Source organism: Pseudophryne corroboree, chromosome 1, assembly GCF_028390025.1.
Source record: "Pseudophryne corroboree isolate aPseCor3 chromosome 1, aPseCor3.hap2, whole genome shotgun sequence".
NCBI classification, from domain to species: Eukaryota; Metazoa; Chordata; class Amphibia; order Anura; family Myobatrachidae; genus Pseudophryne; species Pseudophryne corroboree.
In genome coordinates, this window is record NC_086444.1 from 363,305,951 (window position 1) to 363,326,204 (window position 20,254).

General features: G+C 40.3%; 1 protein-coding gene across 1 annotated transcript; it reads left to right on the top strand.

The window, feature by feature from the left end:
* Window positions 1-3,328: 3,328 nt before the first annotated feature.
* Window positions 3,329-20,042, top strand: LOC134945483 (carbonic anhydrase 15-like). Its single transcript, XM_063934840.1, has 8 exons — window positions 3,329-3,395; window positions 10,579-10,614; window positions 13,188-13,358; window positions 14,074-14,219; window positions 16,350-16,442; window positions 16,520-16,586; window positions 18,430-18,596; window positions 19,834-20,042. The coding sequence occupies exons 1-8, from the start codon at window positions 3,329-3,331 to the stop codon at window positions 20,038-20,040; spliced, it is 954 nt and encodes a 317-aa protein (XP_063790910.1). The 3' UTR covers window positions 20,041-20,042.
* Window positions 20,043-20,254: the final 212 nt, after the last annotated feature.

Here is a 20,254-nt window from a genome sequence, read left to right on the forward strand (position 1 = left end):
TAGTATCATCAGTGCTCAGTATAATCAGTGCTCAGTATAATCAGTGCTCAGTAAAATCAGTGCTCAGTATAATCAGTGATCAGTATAATCAGTGATCAGTATAATCAGTGCTCAGTATAATCAGTGCGCTGTTAGACATGCGCCCGTTATCCGCCATTAGTGCAGTGGGATTTAGACAATTGATGAAGTTATTGTGTCCCCGGTACCAAATCCCATCTAGATTCCACTTCACTAGGCAGGCGATAGCGAGATTTTGCCAATTAATTCCAGTGATTTGGACGTAGCATTACAGTCATTTTACCAATAATATCAGTGATTTATAATTATTAATTACAGTGATCTTGACAAATAATTCCAGTGATTTGGATGTAGCATTACAGTGATTTTACCAATTAATATCAGTGATTTATAATTATTAATTACAGTGATCTTGCCAAATAATTCCAGTGATTTGGACATATAATTCCAGTTGGAATTGTTTGTGTCGCTTGGCTTAGTCATACAGCTACCTCATTGCACCTCTTTGACATCTTTGCATGAGGTGCTGTTTGGGGCCTAGTTTTTAAAGAGTGCCATCCTGTGTGACACTGCCATATTAGTCCTGGGGTACTGCCGTATAAGTCCACCAATTGCATATTTTTTTAAAGTGACTGGAGCGTGCTGGAGATGCTGTCAGTGGACCGAACAATTGCGGCCTACTCTTGACATTCAGCCACTGCGTGAGACTACTAGATGGGCCAGGTGGTTGTGTCGCTTAGCTTAGGCCTACAGCAACCTCGGTGCACCTTTTTTTCGTCTTTGTATCATGTGCTGTTAGGGGCCTTTTTTTGATATCTGCCCTCCTGTCTGTCACTGCAGTGCCACTCCTAGATGGGCCAGGTATTTGTGCTGACCACTTGGGTCATCCAGTGACCTCGGTGCAACCTTTTGGCCTAAAAACAATATTGTGAGGTGTGAGGTGTTCAGAATAGACTGGAAATGAGTGGAAATTCTGGTTATTGAGGTTAATAATACTATAGGATCAAAATTACCCCCAAATTCTATGATTTAAGCTGTTTTTGAGGGTTTTCTTTTTAAAAAAAATACCCGAATCCAAAACGCACCCGAATCTGACAAAAATTCTTAAGGGAGGTTTTGCCAAAATGCGTCCGAATCCAAAACACGACCGCGGAACCGAATCCAAAACCAAAACACAAAACCCCAAAAATGCCCGCTGCACATCTCTATTTGGCACATTTCATGACGACGATCTCCCAGTGTGTACAGACGAAATATTAATTGGACAGTGTCCTCACAACAGATAAATCTTTAGATGGCAATGATGTTTGGTCAGTGTATATGAGCGTTGAGCTCAGTTTTACCACACCCAAGTTCAGATTACACCATCCTGAGATGGTGAATTTGATCTCCTTGGAGAAGCGGAAAGCAGAGCTTTCCGTTCCTTCTTGAATCACACTCACCACACAAAGTATGGTGATGCGATTCAGCCACGGATTGGGGGTGTTGCTGGAGTAGTCAGGAACTTCTCCATGGTAACCCGCTCTGTGAATAGCCCAAAGCAGAGAAAAACCTTGTTTTCCGCAAAACAGGGCTTTTCTCTGCTTTAGGAATCGGGTCCTTACAACATTAGCCAACTGCCTACAGCATTGACACTGAGTCCATCTCTCAATCAGGCCTGATGTGTTTTAACTTTGTCGGTCACATCTGATCATTTCAATTTTGGGGGGTATACGTTCATCAAGCATAGTGAAATGTATACACCGATCAGCCATAACTTTAAAAACCACTGACAGGTGAAGCCTTTAGTAGGAGAAGGATTATAGATGTTTGGTCATTTGCACTTGCATTGAAATTTTACATGGTATATAATTACAGCCTTGTACAATTATTCATCTAACTGCGTGTTTAACTATTTTTGTTCAGTATTATACAACAGTCATGTAGCATGGACAAGGGCATTTATAGCCATGTCATTTAGTTAATGAGTGCATAAAAGGCTGTGAGCTGAAAACATTAAGCAGGGAAAAAATGTACTAGTTCTTAAAATCAGTTACCTGATTGAAGACTAGCTAATATAATGTCCCCCCTCTGGATAAAATGGGTTAATGAGTTCTCTGTTGAAGGATTTATGAATAGCCTTTTATTTGAAGGATCTAAACCTTTCCAAGGTTACCGTATACCCTTTATGTCTCTTTAGTAGGGGTATTAACTGGTATTAGTTGCTCTATACAGGCATTATATTCTTTGTTATGCAACTGACACGTCTTTCTATACAAACCAATGAAATGTTTAGCAGAAGAACCCCCTTCTTATCCAATGATCGTACTTCCTCATGTACAGTTTGTCTACATTTTATGAATCTTTTGTTTTATGTTAGTTTATTAATGAATCAATGCCACATACTCTTGCTTTTATTTACAGGTATGTTCCTAGATTCTATTTTATTGTATGATCAATTGTACTTTGTATGCATCACAGCTTTTCCTATGTTTCTGATATAGAGAACCAGTCTCTATGCTATCTCTATGTCTAGCTAGCTTAAGGCTGTAACAAGCAAACACCATATATATCTGTATATTAGTTGTAAGCACTTTCAAGTTTACATATTGTAATTGTCTGTATACGCAATGCATCATTAGACCAACTAACAGTAAATACCACTAATTGCACAAAGAACATTTTATCTTTTTGGAATTGGTTATATGAGTTCCCTGTTGATGGATTTATGAATAGCTTGTATTTTGCTGTCACCTTCCTAACAGCTGGTTCCCTGCCTCAGGATGCTTTATCAAACCCATGATTATTGCTAACATTACTATTATAGATTGTTTTCTGTGTTAATTCCTCCAACATAATTCCCACATAGTTCCGTACTATCCTTCTCTTTCAGAGGCTGTCTGACTTCAATGATGCTGTCATCTCTGTTCCTTTGCCCATTGCATAGTGTAAACATTTTCAATGATTTGTTACACATATTTGTTAGGTGTTCGGTTACTTGGTAATATGGTATTTCTAATGGGTATGGACCAGCGCCTACAAACTACTTTACCAAACCGATCAGACTGAAAGTAACTACCTGTTATTCATTGACAGTCTCTTTGCAGTAGGAAGAGATTTACCTGAATGTCCCAGGAGGAGTCATACTGACTGTTCTGCCCACCACACAGGTGGGAAAGAGTTAATGTAAAACCTTTAGCCTGATCCTTATATATATATATATATATCACTATGAGGCTGAATGGGTCTTTAGGCAATCCTGCTGGGTCTGTGAGAAGTAAGGACCAGTAGTGGGACTCTGTGGTGTAGTCTTCAAATGCACAGCTTCAGCATGAAGATATTCCAGCTCTGTGTGACTTTAACCACAGTTCCCTTAATTATACAGGCATCTGGAGGAGGTGAGAATACGTTACCACCATTACTGAATGTTACTGGGCACTGCGAGGGTCACCTCCTTTTCCAATAGATCTTCATAACATTGCACTTCTAGAACCAATACAGACTGTGCACAAGAACATTTAGGGTCTATTTACTAAGCCTTGGATGGATAAAGTACCAGCCAATCACCTCCTAACTGCCATGTCACAGAGTGTGTTTGAAAAATGAAAGTTAGAAGGTGATTGGCCGGTGCTTTATCTCCGTGCACTTTGTCTCCATCCAAGGCTTAGTAAATAGACCCCTTTAGTTTACTATTGCACTAAAACAACTTTGTATATTAACTGTCTTCAAAAAACGTTTGGGTATTATGTCTTCTAAGGGTCAGTGAAATGAGCAGCTATAATAAAAAGCAAATACAGGTTGAGTATCCCATATCCAAAATGCTTGGGACCAGACGTATTTTGGATATCGGATTTTTCCGTATTTTGGAATAATTGCATACCATAATGAGATATCATGGTGATGGGACCTAAATCTAAGCACAGAATGCATTTATGTTTCATATACACCGTATACACACAGCCTGAAGGTCATTTAATACAATATTTTTAATAGCTTTGTGTATTAAACAAAGTTTGTGTACATTGAGTCATCAAAAAACAAAGGTTTCACTATCTCCGTCTCATTCAAAAAAGTCCGTATTTCGGAATATTCCGTATTTCGGAATATTTGGATATGGGATACTCAACCTGTATATGTATTCAATGTGAAGAGAGTAATAGTTCCCCTATGACCCTCCCTTCCTGAAATGCACAAATTAACAGCTGTTAAAACTGATTTACAATGAATTAATTATACTAATTTATAACAAAAGTGTATGGTTGCCAGACTAAAGGCCAGTATTCACGGCCCGATGCTGGAGAGATGTGTGCTGAGCGAACCGCTCAGCACACATCTCTCCCTGCGCTCAGCACAGCGCGATCTGTGCTAAGCGTGCGGGGGGAGACGGGGGGGGCGCTCACTTCACCCAGCGGGTGAAGTGAGCGACCCGCTAGATTGGCCTGCATGCAGGCCAATCTAGCAGCAGCGACAGCGATGCGTGGGACTGCGCATCGCTATCGCTGTTAGGGCTACACACGGAGCGATCTTGCTGAAAATCTAAGCAATATAGTCAGATTGCTTAGATTATCGCTCTGTGTGTACCCCCCTTTAGTCAATTTACTGACCATCAGTAACAATGAAATAAAGTTGACATTTATCAGCAAGGTCAGGAGGATTCTAGCAATGAGCTGATGCAATTATACTAAAGTAACAATGACTGGTACGGTATAGAATTGTTACCCCTCTACTTATAGTCCCTAAACTTCTCTATATATACGGTGTGTAGCCTAGCAATGGGAGTTACTGTAATTAACAATACAGTTCATAAGTGTAAAAACCCCATAGCAACTGTTTTCATTGTTACAGCTTTACTAGATAGATTAAGGCATTATACTTTTATAGGTTATTACACATTTTCAATTGTTAGTTATTATATATCTTTATTATGCAAATAAAATACATATAATATATAGTTTATGTGCAGAAAATCTTATTTATTTATGTAATTAGTTCATTAATTACATGTGATGTCTCTATCTTCTACTTTTTTCAACCGCACCACATCACCAGTAGCTGCACAGAAATGTCAGTCACCAATTGCTGCTTATTATTGGTGACTGATAACGCTTCTGCATACATTAGCCAAACATAATTTCCTAACCAGCAGCTACAATTGTAACTGTATCTTGTGTTCATCTCTTTCTTCTCTTATGGTGCCCACACACTTGTGCAATTTGGACCGTTTTCATCCGATTTCAACATATCGGGCCGAGAAATCGGATGAAAAGTGGCAAATTGCAGGTGTTTTACCTCAGATTCCTATCCGATGTGCAGTCCCATGCCCAATGGAGTCAGAGATCGCAGTCTGCACTATACGTTTGTCGGATCCCGCAGCCTTGGCTGGGATCGTATACGATACATCGTATGCAAAAGGACAGCTGCCGGGGAGCTCAAGGGAATCCTATGCAACTTCCCCCCTCGGAGAAGTCGCATAAGTGTATGGGGACCTTTAGATTGTAAGCCCATTCAGACAGAGTCATCTTCACCTATTGTTTCATGTCTTTGTATGTTATTTATTTGTATCCTTTCTGATCCTCTCAGTGTACAACTCCGAATAATATGCTTGCATTTTATAAAAAGAAAACTGCAAGATGATAATAATAATAATAATAATAATAATTGTAAAAACATCTCACTGCAAAAGTTAAAAGTTGCAGTTTTCTACAGCAAAGTGTAGTATCACATAAGCAAGTAAAATGCCACCTTTAGCTGGACTTCATATTCTCTAAACCTCTTAGAAATTAATGGAGACTGAGAGCATGCCATTGTAAAGAGTGAAAATATTAATTCCTGAACTTTACATTATTATGTATCAATACTTAAGCAATGAAGAGTGCTGATGAACTTATTGCTCCTGAGACATTACCTGCAGTATTATGTCACACACAGCTACAAAATTCCAGCATAAACTTTGACAAACATACAGTACATACAATTTAGCTTCTGAAAACAAATACAATACGTACATTTGTTTTGTAAAAGAAAATACAGGTGTTTGTCCTCCATATGAACCTACGGTAAAGTAGATGAACTGGTAGTTTCAGTTTCTTCAGGAATTTTTACACTTCAGTAGCCTTCTTTTATTCTTTTATAAAGAAATGCGGTGCATTGTACATCTGCAAATATGGTGTGAAAAGTATAGTAAGATATGTAGGGGGCAAGTCAATTGTTTATGCCCGATCTCCTGTCTAAAGTGATGGGAGATCGGGGGGGACGCTAATCAGTAATGAGCGCAAAACGAACAGTGTTGTTTGGGCGGCCAAACAGCCAACTTTTCGCACACTTCAGCTTGTCACTTCTGGGGTCTGCAATCAGAAATTTGTCACCCCCACAACTGAATTACTTCATCAGGCTAGTGGCAGCCACAGGGATAAAAATTGAATTCCCCTAATAATGTCTAGTACAAGTTTGCTTATAGCTAGTACCTGCAATCCTACTGTAAATATACAAAATTGATGATGGATAAAAACATCATCCTACATCCAAGAAAACATATTATTGAGGGTTACTGAAAATAGATGCAAATCTGCAATAAACCATTGCAACCAATTGGCTTTTATCAGTCAAGTTAGCATAGCTTTCTGTGGGTCATTTCACTCGTGCTGTTATGCAGAGGCAGAACTCTGGGAGGCAACGGAGTCATCTGCCGCCGGGCTCCTGCTCTGAAGGGGGGCACCTCTCCTCCCATTCTGTGACACCATTGAATTAAGTTAATTGATAGCTGTCGCTGTCTTTTCAGTGGCCGACTTCCTCACTGGTCCCTGCACCTTACAAATCACATCCTCTCTATTATACTGAATATACACATTTTACAAGTGTCACACCCAGGATTAGAAACCACGACCTATTACACTGGAAGCAGATACCTTACTGATGAAGCTGTTTGCTCCTGTATAGGAAATATGAGAATTTTAACTACTGTATATGAAGATACTTCTCTGACAATTACATGTAACGTCATATAGTTAGAATTCTCATGCTTCCCGTACAGGAGCAAATAGCTCTATCAGTAAAGTGTCTGCTGTTAGTGTAACAGGTCATGGGTTCTAATCCTGGGTATGACTGCTAATAAATGTGTGATTCAAAATAAAAGACAATTAAATGTATAAATATAGTATATACATTTTTTCAAAACACTACACACACACACACACACACACACACACACACACACACACACACACACTTATCTTAATATAGGAAATAGGGGGGCACCAATATTTATCTTGCCTCCGGGCAACTGGGACGAACTTACGCCATTGCTGTTATGCACCTGTTTGAAAAACTCTGCAAAAAAACTAAATAAAACACAAACTAACTTCAATCCACATGTAGAATAGGCAGTAACGTACAGTATAACAATAAATCACACATCATCTCTTAACAATTACTTATATACAGACTAATATCTGATTGTCTGGTGTTGGTCACACCTCACGTTTTATTAGTGCCTTTTATGAAATAAACACTAATATTTCTCTATATGTATGTACTGTCTTTATTAGTGTAAAAGGGAACTGTCACCCTGCTAAAGTAAAATATTATCCAAAGACACCAATAGGACAATGGCCAAATTCTTATGTTCAATCATCATCATCATCATCATCATTTGCAGTCAGATATGGTACCAGAAAACACTGTAGCACCTGCCAGTTTTACAATAAGTAATACAAACAAGTTCTAGATAGAAAAAATACAAGGTTAGTTGACGGAGAAGCTGCAGACATGAAATAAAGAACAACAATAGACAGAAAAGGATTGTCTTTTCGTTGCCGCACTTTATAGAGAGAAAAACATATATTTTATTAAAATATTTAACTTTTATTTTTATTTAGTAAAAATTGCTTAGCAATTGAGAAACATATTTGTGAAAAACTTAAATGAATTGTGCACTATAAGTGATTCAATTATGTGCTGAAAAATTAAAAGCTGATTCACTGTGCTCGAACACTTGTTCCGCTCAATTTATTATATTTATTGAATATCACTGGAATATCACTGTAATGTGGTCGATTCACCGGCTTTCCGTGTACCTTAATTCCTGTCCCTTTATGGCATATGAGAGAAATTATACTCTATAGTGGATGAACAAAACAATTGTGTATAAAGAGGCCTGTGCCACACTATAGTTACTTACCCTTGGCATCAATTTCATGTTCACCGCATACTTGTGAAATATATGCTGTCTTGATTTACATTTAATACATAACAGGTACTAACAATAAAAATATGAACAATTCCAGTGATATTCAATAAATATAATAAATTGAGCGGAACAAGTGTTCGAGCACAGTGAATCAGCTTTTAATTTTTCAGCACATAATTTAATCACTTATAGTGCACAATTCATTTCAGTTTTTCACAAATATGTTTCTCAATTGCTAGGCAATTTTTACTAAATAAAAATAAAAGTTATATTTTAATAAAATATATACGTAAGTGCGCCAACAAAGAGACAATCTTTTTCTGTCTATTGTTGTTCTCCATTCTTATTGTCTATGGCAGCACCCCCTATTGACGGAAGCAGAATTTTCATGCAATAATACAATTTGGGGATTACATTACTGAATAAAATTATAAACTTTGTCTGGTGCAGGAGACATCCCTCTTCCCCATTTTCCCAATATATATTGACATGAAATAAAGGGTAGAGATTGAGAGAGTTTCCAATCATCAGGGAGAGAGCAAAACTGACAATTGGATGGTATGTTAGCTGGTATGAACCAGAGCAGTTGGGTATGTTAGGATATAGTGAAGCATTGAAGGTTGACCAAGAGTCTGGTCAGGGGGAATTGGGAGTTAGTTCCATAAGTGGGGAACCAAGGTAGTAATAAGAGATGATATAAAAGACAGACCTAATTAAGCATGACAGAGAGAGTTCTCGTGCTGAGGTCAGAGGTCAGAGATGAATGAAGGGAAGAGCTAGTGAGGGCTTTGATATTGAGGATGTCATTTGAATTGCATCTAGGAGATCATTATGCGCCAGTATAGGGTTTGCAGAGCTGCAGTGCCTGTGGTGCATCAAAATGGAGATAGGCTCATTTGTCATTTTTGATATTGTGAATTGATCAAATAGGAGGAACTTGGACTGACTATTTTAAAGCTGAAACCCCATTCAATACTGTCTCATTTACTCTCTTCTCCAACATAAACCAAGCCCTTGGTGACCCCCTATCCCCTTCCACCACCAGTTCCCCATATATCCTTCTCACCAACCAAGCACTCAGTATTTACGAACAATCTTCTCAAACATGGTGCCCATGTCCTAGATCATGTGGTTATTCGTTACTCTTTTATATTTCTAAGCAATGTTATATATCATTGTCTTGATTTCTGTCCCACACTTTTGCTGATCTCCCCTTTCACCTCCCTTTATTTTCCATGCTTTCACAGGTTACCCTATACATGTCATTGTTTAACCTTGTATTATTGTTTAAAAATACTCAATAAAAAGATTAATAATAATAATAATAATAATAATAATAATAATAATAAGGGGTGTAACAACAAGGGTGACTTAAACTGATAGAGGACATGAAAGCCATAGAAGCAAATACTAAACACTAGCTATGTACCATACATACTGGCTGCACTCTACATATATCTGCTTGGCTTTGAGATTTTTTTTTGATTTTTTTAAGCATTTTGAGTCATACAGAATATAGAATAATACATCAGATTTTAAATAATGCAGATGTCTGCAAGTCCTTTTGGTTGTACACAATATCTGAGTCATTTAAGAAAACTGATGCCGGAACATTGTTCCTTCACTTGTATCATATGCCACAAAACCATAAAATGACATACATTATTTAGAAACAGAGAATTTAACGGCAGATAAGAGCCACTTACATACTAGGGCATATTTTTGTCAGGAGACAATTTATCTACCAGTTTATAATTGCATTGCGTGAGGAAACCAGAGTACCCAGAGGAAACCAATGCAAGCAGGGGGAGAATATACAAACACCACACAGTTAGGGCCTTGGTGGGAATCGAACCCATGACCTCAGGGCTTTGAGGCAGCAATGCTAACCATTACATCATCCGTGCTGCCCTTACTACCTTGGGGGAAGTAAGAATCCATTCAGCAATCACTTTATACCTATGTGAGATATATATGATAGGATGACATTATGATGTAAAGTTAGCTGAACGGGGGAGGGGCATTCCTAGCTCATGCCATGTGGTGTCATGCAGACACTTCTGGATTTAAGATATGGTGGACACTGGTAGAATATCTATATAATGTTCCAGAATCTTTATTTTTTTAACAAAATGAGGGGGATGCAATCAATTTACCGTCTGTCGGAATTCCAGTGGTCAGGATACCGAATCCAGAATCCCGACAGTCGACAATACAAGGCCTTCTGTCACTAAAATAATTCACGTTCCAGCATATTTTCCTTTATGTTTATGGACCATTCTTGTCTTGGAATTAGGCAGCTTTAAAATTGCTAGTTTGTTTTATGTTATGCTCATTCTAATAATAAATTCATTTATTAATTTAAGAATTATAATTTATTTGTCAATTTTTAACAGGTCAATGGTGTTATTCCTCTCAGAACCCACAATGTGGTGAGTAATGTACTGACAACATGTCTGATAGATGAGCAATAATAACCCCAAATTTTCAATTTCTTTTGAATAAAAACAGGATGAATAATGTAGACTTTAACTGCTACCCCAAAGATTGCTCCATATGGTGAATAATTCTTTCCTCACTATTAAGTCAGGAAACATCTGCCTTCAGACAAACCATGGATGCCTTTCCTCGGGTACCAATCACAGAATAATGTGCCATATATGATAGTGTGACCATGTGAGGCTCAAGCTACTGGACCAAGATCTTATTTTATTTTTAATTGAGCATAGGAATCTTTTTTATCAGTAAGCAGGTCTCCCATTAATCCCAATTTGGTAATCAATCCTGGTTTGTAGACTTCTAAGAAACTTGTCATCTGCAAAATACGGGTATGGGTATGCATACTGGGGGCATGACTTCTTTTGTCCTTATTTTAATATTCAATTGCTTGGTTTCATGCAGTGCTGCAAGTATGGCGGTATGGCGTACCGGTAAGAAATTCCCAGCCAGTAGGCCGTACTACCGGGCTGTCCACCATACCTGCATTCCACTGCTGTGTGAGGGGAGGAGAGCGCAGCGCCTCTCCTGCCCCTCAATTCTCTGTGATGTCCAGTGTCCGGCGGCGGTGGTGGTGTGAATCTTAATAAGGCACCGGTTTGCTAGCCAATCAGAGCTCGCGGACCGGCAGCCATGGCTCCTGATTGGCTGCCGATCCGCGAGATCTCATTGGCTAATGAACCGGCACCTCATTTGAGATACCCACCACCGGAGATCGGACTTCACAAACATTGAGGGGCAGGAGAGGTGCTGTGCTCTCCTCCCCTCATATTGCAGCAACAGAGGCAGCGGTGAGCAATGGGGGGCACTCTGGGGCAATGTATATCTGGCACTGTGGTGTAATGTATATCTGGCACTGTGGGGCAATGTACAGATGGAGCCACGCTCAACTTGGCTTCTCTGCTGCGCCTAGGTGCACCATGGTTTATTAGCATAAACCTTTCTATTGTTCTCAGCTGCAATACAATGCAGAGAGAACAATACAGCAGGGGATTAAGTCATTACAGCTGGGGATTAAGTCTGACTGACCTGGCTCAATTAATCCTATTAAAGGCAAAGATGAAGAGGGCTCCATCTGTATATCTGACACTGGGGCAATCTCTATCTTACACTGTGGGGGCATTTGTGTATCTGGCACTGTGGGGCAATGTATATCTGACACTGAGCAATGTGTATCTGACACTGGGGTATTTGTGTATCTGGCACTGTGGGGCAATGTGCATCTGGCACTGTGGGGGCATTTGTGTATCTGGCACTCTGGGGCAATGTATATCTGACACTGGGGCAACGTGTATCTGACACTGTGGGGGAATGTATGTCTGACACTGGGGCAATGTGTATCTGACACTGGGGCAATGTGTATCTGGCACTGTGGGGCAATGTATAACTGACACTGGGGCAATGTGTATCTGACACTGTGGGGCAATGTACAGTATATCTGGCATTGTGGGGGCATTTGTGTGTCTGGCACTGTGGGGGCATTTGTGTATCAGGCACTATGGGGCAATGTATATCTGACACTGGGGCAATGTGTATCTGACACTGGGGAATTTGTGTATCTGGCACTGTTGGGCAATGTGTATCTGGCACTGTGGGGCAATGTGTACCTGGCACTCTGGGGGCATTTGTGTATCTGGCACTGTGGGAGCATTTGTGTGTCTGGCACTGTGGGGGCATTTGTGTATCTGGCACTGTGGGTCAATGTATATCTGGCACTGGGGCAATGTGCATCTGACACTGGGGCAATATATATCTGACACTGGGGCAATGTGTATCTGACACTGGGGGGCAATGTGTATCTGACACTGGGGCAATATGTATCTGACACTGTGGGGGCATTTGTGTATCTGGCACTCTGGGGCAATGTATATCTGGCACTGTGGGGGCATTTGTGTATCTGGCACTGTGGGACAATGTATATCTGACACTGGGGCAATGTGTATCTGACACTGGGGCAATGTATATCTGACACTGGGGAGCAATGTGTATCTGACACTTGGGCAATGTGTATCTGACACTGTGGGGGCATTTGTGTATCTGGGACTCTGGGGCAATGTATATCTGGCACTGTGGGGGCATTTGTGTATCTGGCACTGTGGGGCAATGTATATCTGACACTGGGGAGCAATGTGTATCTGACACTGGGGCAATGTGTATCTGGCCCTATTGGGGTCTGGCACTGTGGGGGCACTTGTGTATCTGGCACTCTGGAGCAATGTGTATCTGGCACTCTGGGGCAATGTATATCTGGCACTGTGGGGCAATGTATATCTGGCACTGTGGGGCAACGTGTATCTGGCCCTATTGGGGTCAAATGTGTAGCTGCCCCCCCATATGCCTTCGGCGCACGCACACAGTACCTATAAAATATTTTTTTTTCTACTTGCACCACTGGTTTCATGAAAGAGGTATAGTTTCTACTACTACTACTTAATTTCTAGACAGGTTGAACTAAAAGCTAAAGCAGGGTAACTTTACATATATATCCTATTTTGTTCATTGGGACCAGGTCCTGAGCACTGGAAGGACATTAGTCATAACTGTGGGGGTGGACATCAGTCTCCTATTAACATTGAAAAAGCCAAAGTAAAGAAAGACAGCCACCTAAGCGCCATCACTTTCCAAGGCTATGATCACGCTCCTTCTGGCCAATGGAAGCTCATGAATGATGGACACTCAGGTGAGGCATTCTCTTAGATGTTTTGCTGTTTTTAGATCTTCTCTTTAAGAAGTAGACAATGAACATTTAGGCCCAAATGTAATATTCTCCAATTTGCTGGTACCGAAGCGATTCTAACGATAAAGTAACTCGTTTTAAGGTAAAAACTGCTGCTTTAAATCTAGTATCTATATTGTGGGAATGATGTTGGTACCAGCAAATGGGAACTTATCACATTTGGGCCTTAGTGGCAAGTCACTGCACAATCATTCTCTTCTGCCACATACATAGTAAATGTAGATTGTTAGCTCTTCAGAGCAGGGCCCTCTTTCCTCTTGTTGTCAAAGCCCTCTTCTTGCTCATCTCTATCTATGGCCGCCAGCCCCAAGTAGTACGGTGATTACTCCCTCGCTACTTACATCTTAGCTGTATTATGTTTTGAGAATTGTGGTGCTCTTTGTTACCTGTACTCTATTTTTGTTATTTATTTACTGTAATGCTAAGTTTTGTCTCCCTGTACTGTCCTTTGTACGGCGCTGCGAAACACTTGTGGCGCCTTATAAATAAAATGTAATAATAATAATAATAATAATAATAATAATAATAACCCATCCTCAAACTTACTGCTGTTTTCTCATTTCTTTCTTGTACTGACTCCCTACTTTAGTTATAGACTCATAATGGTCTACAATGATATGTCTGCTAACTGCTATGGTTTGTCTATCACTCTCTGCAGTTTTACTGAGTCTCTCAGGGGACATTAGTATCAGTGGAGCAGGACTACCCACCACATACAAGGCTTTACAATTCCACTTTCACTGGGGAAGTCCCACTAAGGATGGATCAGAACATACAGTGGATGGGAAGCAGTTGCCACTTGAGGTACCTGTCTCTACCTTTTCTATCCCTTCTATTCTGCTCAGGCATCTCATATTTGTAGTATAGTTGCCCATCAGTACGGGATTATTATACAGTACTAATGTAATTTATCACACAACATTGCTAACGATTTGATATAAAAGGGCTCCTTTATTTTTTATATGTGTACCTGTGTACCCTCATTTCTTAAGTATGCCCAAAGACAACATAAGTTGGGATGTGGCACAATATCATATTGGAAAATTAATATTATCAGGCAGAAGAGGGGGCATAATCAAAAAAGAACAAATATAACTGACAATAGAGATGGTAATAATACAATACCCGTATATATGGAGACACATTGGGGGGAATTCAAATGTTATCGTCACCGATCTCCCATCTAAAGTGACAGGAGATTGCAAGGGGCGATATACAAATGAGCGCTATTGCGCTGATCACACCCATTTGTGTCGGTTTTAGCCACGTAAAGCAGCTAAATCCGACTAAACTAATGGTCGCGATTGGGAAAAGTGCCACTTTCCAAACATTTCAGCTTGCCACCCCTGGCGGGTGCGACACCGGCAAACGATAACGCCCAAACGGAGCTTCATTAGAATAGCTCTGTTCAACGCCATCTAGTGGCTGTCGGCGGTAAAAACTTTAGAATCTCGTCCATTATGTGGGAGATTTATCAAAATCTTGAAGAGATAAAGGCCCTCATTCTGAGTTGTTCGCTTGCTAGCTGCTTTCAGCAGCATTGCACACGCTAAGCCGCCGCCCTCTGGGAGTGTATCTTAGCATAGCAGAATTGCGAATGAAAGATTAGCAGAATTGCGAATAGAAATTTCTTAGCAGTTTCTGAGTAGCTCGAGACTTACTCAGCCATTGCGATCAGTTCAGTCAGTTTCGTTCCTGGTTTGACGTCACAAACACACCCAGCGTTCGCCCAGACACTCCCCCGTTTCTTCAGACACTCCCGCGTTTTTCCCAGAAACGCCAGCGTTTTTTCGCACACGCCCAGAAAACGGCAAGTTTCCGCCCAGAAACACCCACTTCCTGTCAATCACAGTACGATCACCAGAACGATGAAAAAACCTTGTTATGCCGTGAGTAAAATATCTAACTTTTGTGTAAAATAAATAAGCGCATGCCCTCTGCGAACCTTGCGCATGCGCAGTAAGCGACTAATTGCAGTATAGCGAAAATCGGCAACGAGCGAACAACTCGGAATGACCCCCAAAGTGGAGAAGTTGCTCATAGCAACCAACCAATCAGCTTATATATGTAATTGACAGTTACAAGCTGATTGATTGGTACTTTATCTCTCTCCACTTTATATCTCTCCAAGATTTGATGGGTCTAGCTAATCAGTGATTGAGCAGGGTGGAAAAATAATTTCCAATGTCTTTGGGTTTGGAAGAAAAATATGTAATTTGCAAAGATCCTATCACTATTTTGGTGCTAGAAGTGATAACATTGTACAGGTTGCCCACGGTCACCTGCATATTGTAGGTGAGTGGCCCACAGTAGTGCTGTGCTGCTGCATGTAGGGAAGTGATGGCAAACAGGGAAATAATAGCAGAGCCTGCCAATTGTTACTAGGTGAGACTTGCTGTATCTTGTAAAGGGAGAGAGGAAGTTAGAAAATTGCAATGGAAATCAAATAGTAATTCAGCTAAATCAGCTGTTGTAATGTATTTAAAACTATTATTTGGAAAATCTAAAAATATAACTTAATGGGGGGTATTCAATTGTTTGAAACGTCAGTTGGGAGTTTGTTTAGTCCTATCTATTAGACAGGAAAAAAACAGACACCCAACCAACTTTACAAACAATTGAATTCCACTTGTGTTCTTATCAGTTTTACCATGTCAGGTGTTCCATCAAAACGCTGACATTGTTGCGCTTTCTCACTTACACCTTACCTAGACTATGCTATATTGTAGCAGAGAACTAAAGCTTCCAGAACTTTCCAAATATTTGTTAGCAGTTTGTGCAGAAAGAGACCCACTGGCGCACAGGTACAAAGAGGAATTGTCTATCTGATCTGGACAGATATATTAGCAGGCTATTAAAAACCACTTCTCACTCTATATGTGAGTGGCTACAGTCTTATAATAATAATTGATTTGGCAAACTGTCTGCCCACAGCTGCATATTGTTCACATGAATGCCAAATACAACAGCATCGCTGAAGCCAAGAAGGACTCCCAAGGTTTGGCTGTACTAGGCATCCTGATCACAGTAAGATAAACGTCCATGGTCTGTGTTTTAAGGATTCATGTTTCTATGGAATGGGTATGACAATGCTTTGTGTTTAGGTAGGAGACAGTGATAACCCCAGTTACAGCACATTGGTTTCTGCTATGAAGAATGTGTCAATGGAAGGTCAGTATGCACAAAAGTGTAAAAAGAAAAAATGTCAATCTAATATTTTCACGGGACATTTCACTTGATTTTGTTCACAATTCTGGTTTATTAGCAAATCACAGCATTAGAATGTTCCCAATGTATAAGCAAACAAACGTGTACAGTATCTGTAACATGAGTCTGTATGTAGAATGGTGGATATGCATCTAAATTGTCTGTAGTTTTTTTTGGTAGGAGTTAGTAGAGTAAGTTTATTATATGCAGCTGAGGTGCTCTGTATAACTTTCGTATTGCTCCATGACAGTCTGCATAAATCAACACACCAAAAAAGTAGGGGGTCTATTTGGTAAGCCTTGGATGGAGATAAGTACCAGCCAATCATCTCCTAACTATCATGTCACAGGCTGGATTTGAAAAATGGCAGTTAAGAGCTGACTGTCTGTACTTTATCTCCATCCAACGATTAGTAAATAGACCCCTAGGGCACATTTATCTCAATTCAGTAACCACGCTGCATTATGAAATCTCGCCTTTACATAGAATTGTGTCCTACACTTTGTAAATGAGACCTGCAAGGCAGTCAAAATGGATATATGCAGTGGTGCCTAGAGAGGGGGAAGAGGGTACAAGTTACCTGGGCCCAGATTTGATGGAGAGGCCCAGTGGGGGCCCAGGGGGGCCCCGGGCCCCTTCCCCCTAACCTGGGAGCAACAGCTGCAGCTCTTCTCCTCAGCACATGCTGCGGTGTGCTGGGCTGCAGTGTGGCGCTAAAATACCATTTTTTTCAGTATTTTTTTCAAAGGGTGCATGACCACACCTCCTGTGATTAGGCCACACACCCTTAAAAGTACCTGGGCCCAGCCAGACTCTCTACTGCCCTGAATATATGATTGTTGTTACCTCACATCATTGCCTTCTGCACTATGCTAAGGAACAAGTGTTTCTTTGTATAACCTCTGCCTGCTGAGAAGAGCAGTGAAGACCAGGCTCAGCAGGGACATCCCCATTGCTTCTGAGTATGCCACCCACATTCTCCTACCCACCCGTACTAAGATCTGATCAAAATAATGTTATCCCAATTTTACTTCTGCCGCTAATTACCTGCTATTGTGGGTTTTTTTTTCCCCCATTGCTCGCTTCACCCCACCATGTGTTTTTCCTGTAATGTTAACCTCCACTGATTGCACACCTTGCCATTGTGCCCTACATGCAGGGTACATCATACTACTACATAAGCATCAGTTTTCCCATATATGAACTTGGCCCTTGTATGGCTCACCTACCACAGTGTAACCTTCAAAGTGCGCCCAACATGGCTGCCCCATATGGTACACTTGTGGATGGGATGAAAAATACATGGACCTTGTGGTTTTGTATGAACCCTACTCTAAACTGTAGGACTCTGAAATCACCCCCATTTTGTGTCATCTCTTCTAGGGGTGGACTATTCCACCCTGGGTAATCCTACGCTGAGCGCCCAAGATGGCTGCCGCACTTGGTACCTTGTGAGGGTGGAATACACAACCCTTGGAAGTTATTACCCAAAATGCCTACACCAATCCTGCATTATGCTTTCTGTGTGCTTAAGGTTTTCTTTTATGTCTATGTGGCTTATCTATTGCTGTATTACTTAAATCTTCTGTATTATGTGTATTGTTTTTGATGTCTGTAAAGCGCCTTGAGTCCTGTTGGAGAAAGAGCGCTATATAAATAAAATTATTATTATTATTATTATTATTATTATTATCCTGCTCTAATGAGCACCAATAAGAGTCAAACAGTCTGTCTGATGATTTTTTTCCCTTAGTTCCATCTGTAATCTACAGTAGTTTCTCTGTTGTTACGACAATTTATTTTACAGGGGATTACATAGAGCTGAAGTCAACATTTCCTCTGGAAAGCCTCCTCCCACCCCATGACAAGTTATCTCAGTATTATCGATATCAGGGCTCTCTCACAACCCCTGACTGCTCGGAAGCTGTGATCTGGACAGTGTTTGAGCAGCCAGTCACTATTAGTCACGCACAGGTAACACCATGAGAAAGAGCGTAAAAAGCAATTTGTAAACTGTATTAGTTGCAATGTTCACTGAATAAATGATTCAGCATATAGAATATTTGTTTTTCTGGTACAGCTCTGTGAAATTATGTCTAAAGCAGTGTATTTATTTATATAGATTTACAACCTCAGTTTGACTAAGTGAATATTGATCAGAGGCCTAAACATTTTTTTTGTGGAGCCTATAAAGAAAGTACAAAACACACCTACATAGCAAATGATATCCCCCCAACCTTTCCCACTTTAATGAAAGTAGCCAACTAGGCCAATATGCACTCATGCTATTTACAGTGTTATGTACAATTACCTCACTCATGGTTATAATAAGGGGGATTTTATTTTGAGGCATAAAATTGTTTACAGTAATAAAACATAATTTAGTATATAAAATAATTATCATGTGAGTGTGCTCGCCAGAAGCTAGGCTACCAGTGGTTGTAGGAGTTACCAGTGACGTATGATGGGGTAAGGCAGAGCCTTTCCGGTCATACTAACCTATATGCCAGAGTTTTAACTATGGGGGTAATTCCAAGTTGATCGCAGCAGGAAATTTTTTAGCAGTTGGGCAAAACCATGTGCACTGCAGGGGAGGCAGATATAACATTTGCAGAGAGAGTTAAATTTGGGTGGGTTATTTTGTTTCTGTGCAGGGTAAATACTGGCTGCTTTATTTTTACACTGCAATTTAGATTGCAGATTGAACTCACCACACCCAAATCTATGTCTCTCTGCACGTTATATCTGCCTCCCCTGCAGTGCACATGGTTTTGCCCAACTGCTAACAAAATTCCTGCTGCGATCAACTTGGAATTACCCCCAATGTAAAGTATATGAAAAATACAAAGAATACATTAGAAATATTTTTTTTTGTATTAGTCTAATAACTTTTATAGTCAAAACGCTGGAGTAAAAAGTGTATGGCAGGTGAGGCACTGCCTTTATTTTCCACACATCTCTGATCGTGATCATCACCAAATTTCCAGCAGTATATACTGCTGCACCTGTATATAATGCCCACATGAACCCTTTGGCTCATATATTGTGTGTAAATCTGGCTCTGGTACTAGCCAGTGCCTCCTGAGCCATTTACCTCATCGCACACTCCTGGGATTTAATGCATGCTCTATTAGAATTCAACAGTTGCTGATCTGCTTACATCAGCTAAAAGAGTCCATCACAGATAATATATATTATAATTTCTTTGCAGCATCGAATCCTGACAGACACAGCTCATTTCACTGCTCAAGGAGAGGTTCTTCTAAAGATGACTGACAATTTCCGATCACCTCAACCTCTTAAGGGTCGCCAAGTATTGGCTTCCAGAGATGCTACAGCTAGCTGCTCAACTGCTCTTTGTGCCCCGATATTAACTTTGTGTCTGTTTTGCTTAACAACTAAAATATTGATGGACTAAGAGGACTGTTTCTAATATCTTCGGACTTTCACAATGAGATCTGATGGACAACTGAACTGCACCAAGGTCTGACTCTACAGTAAAGGATCTGCACCAAGGCCTAACTCAGTAAATGCACTCTCCGGGACTGGCTGCAGTTTAATGATTATCCAATAGAAACCTAGCCCCTGATATCCTGTCAAGTACTGCTACCTTGTCTAACAGTCCCAGTTCT

What these genes read in the sequence shown, in the direction of transcription:
- LOC134945483 (XM_063934840.1), top strand. Translation starts at nt 3,329, where the DNA reads ATGAAGATATTCCAGCTCTGTGTGACTTTAACCACAGTTCCCTTAATT. An exon ending in TATACAGGCATCTGGAGGAG is followed by an intron (nt 3,396 to 10,578) that starts GTGAGAATACGT and finishes AATTTTTAACAG; the next exon opens with GTCAATGGTGTTATTCCTCT. An exon ending in CTCTCAGAACCCACAATGTG is followed by an intron (nt 10,615 to 13,187) that starts GTGAGTAATGTA and finishes CATTGGGACCAG; the next exon opens with GTCCTGAGCACTGGAAGGAC.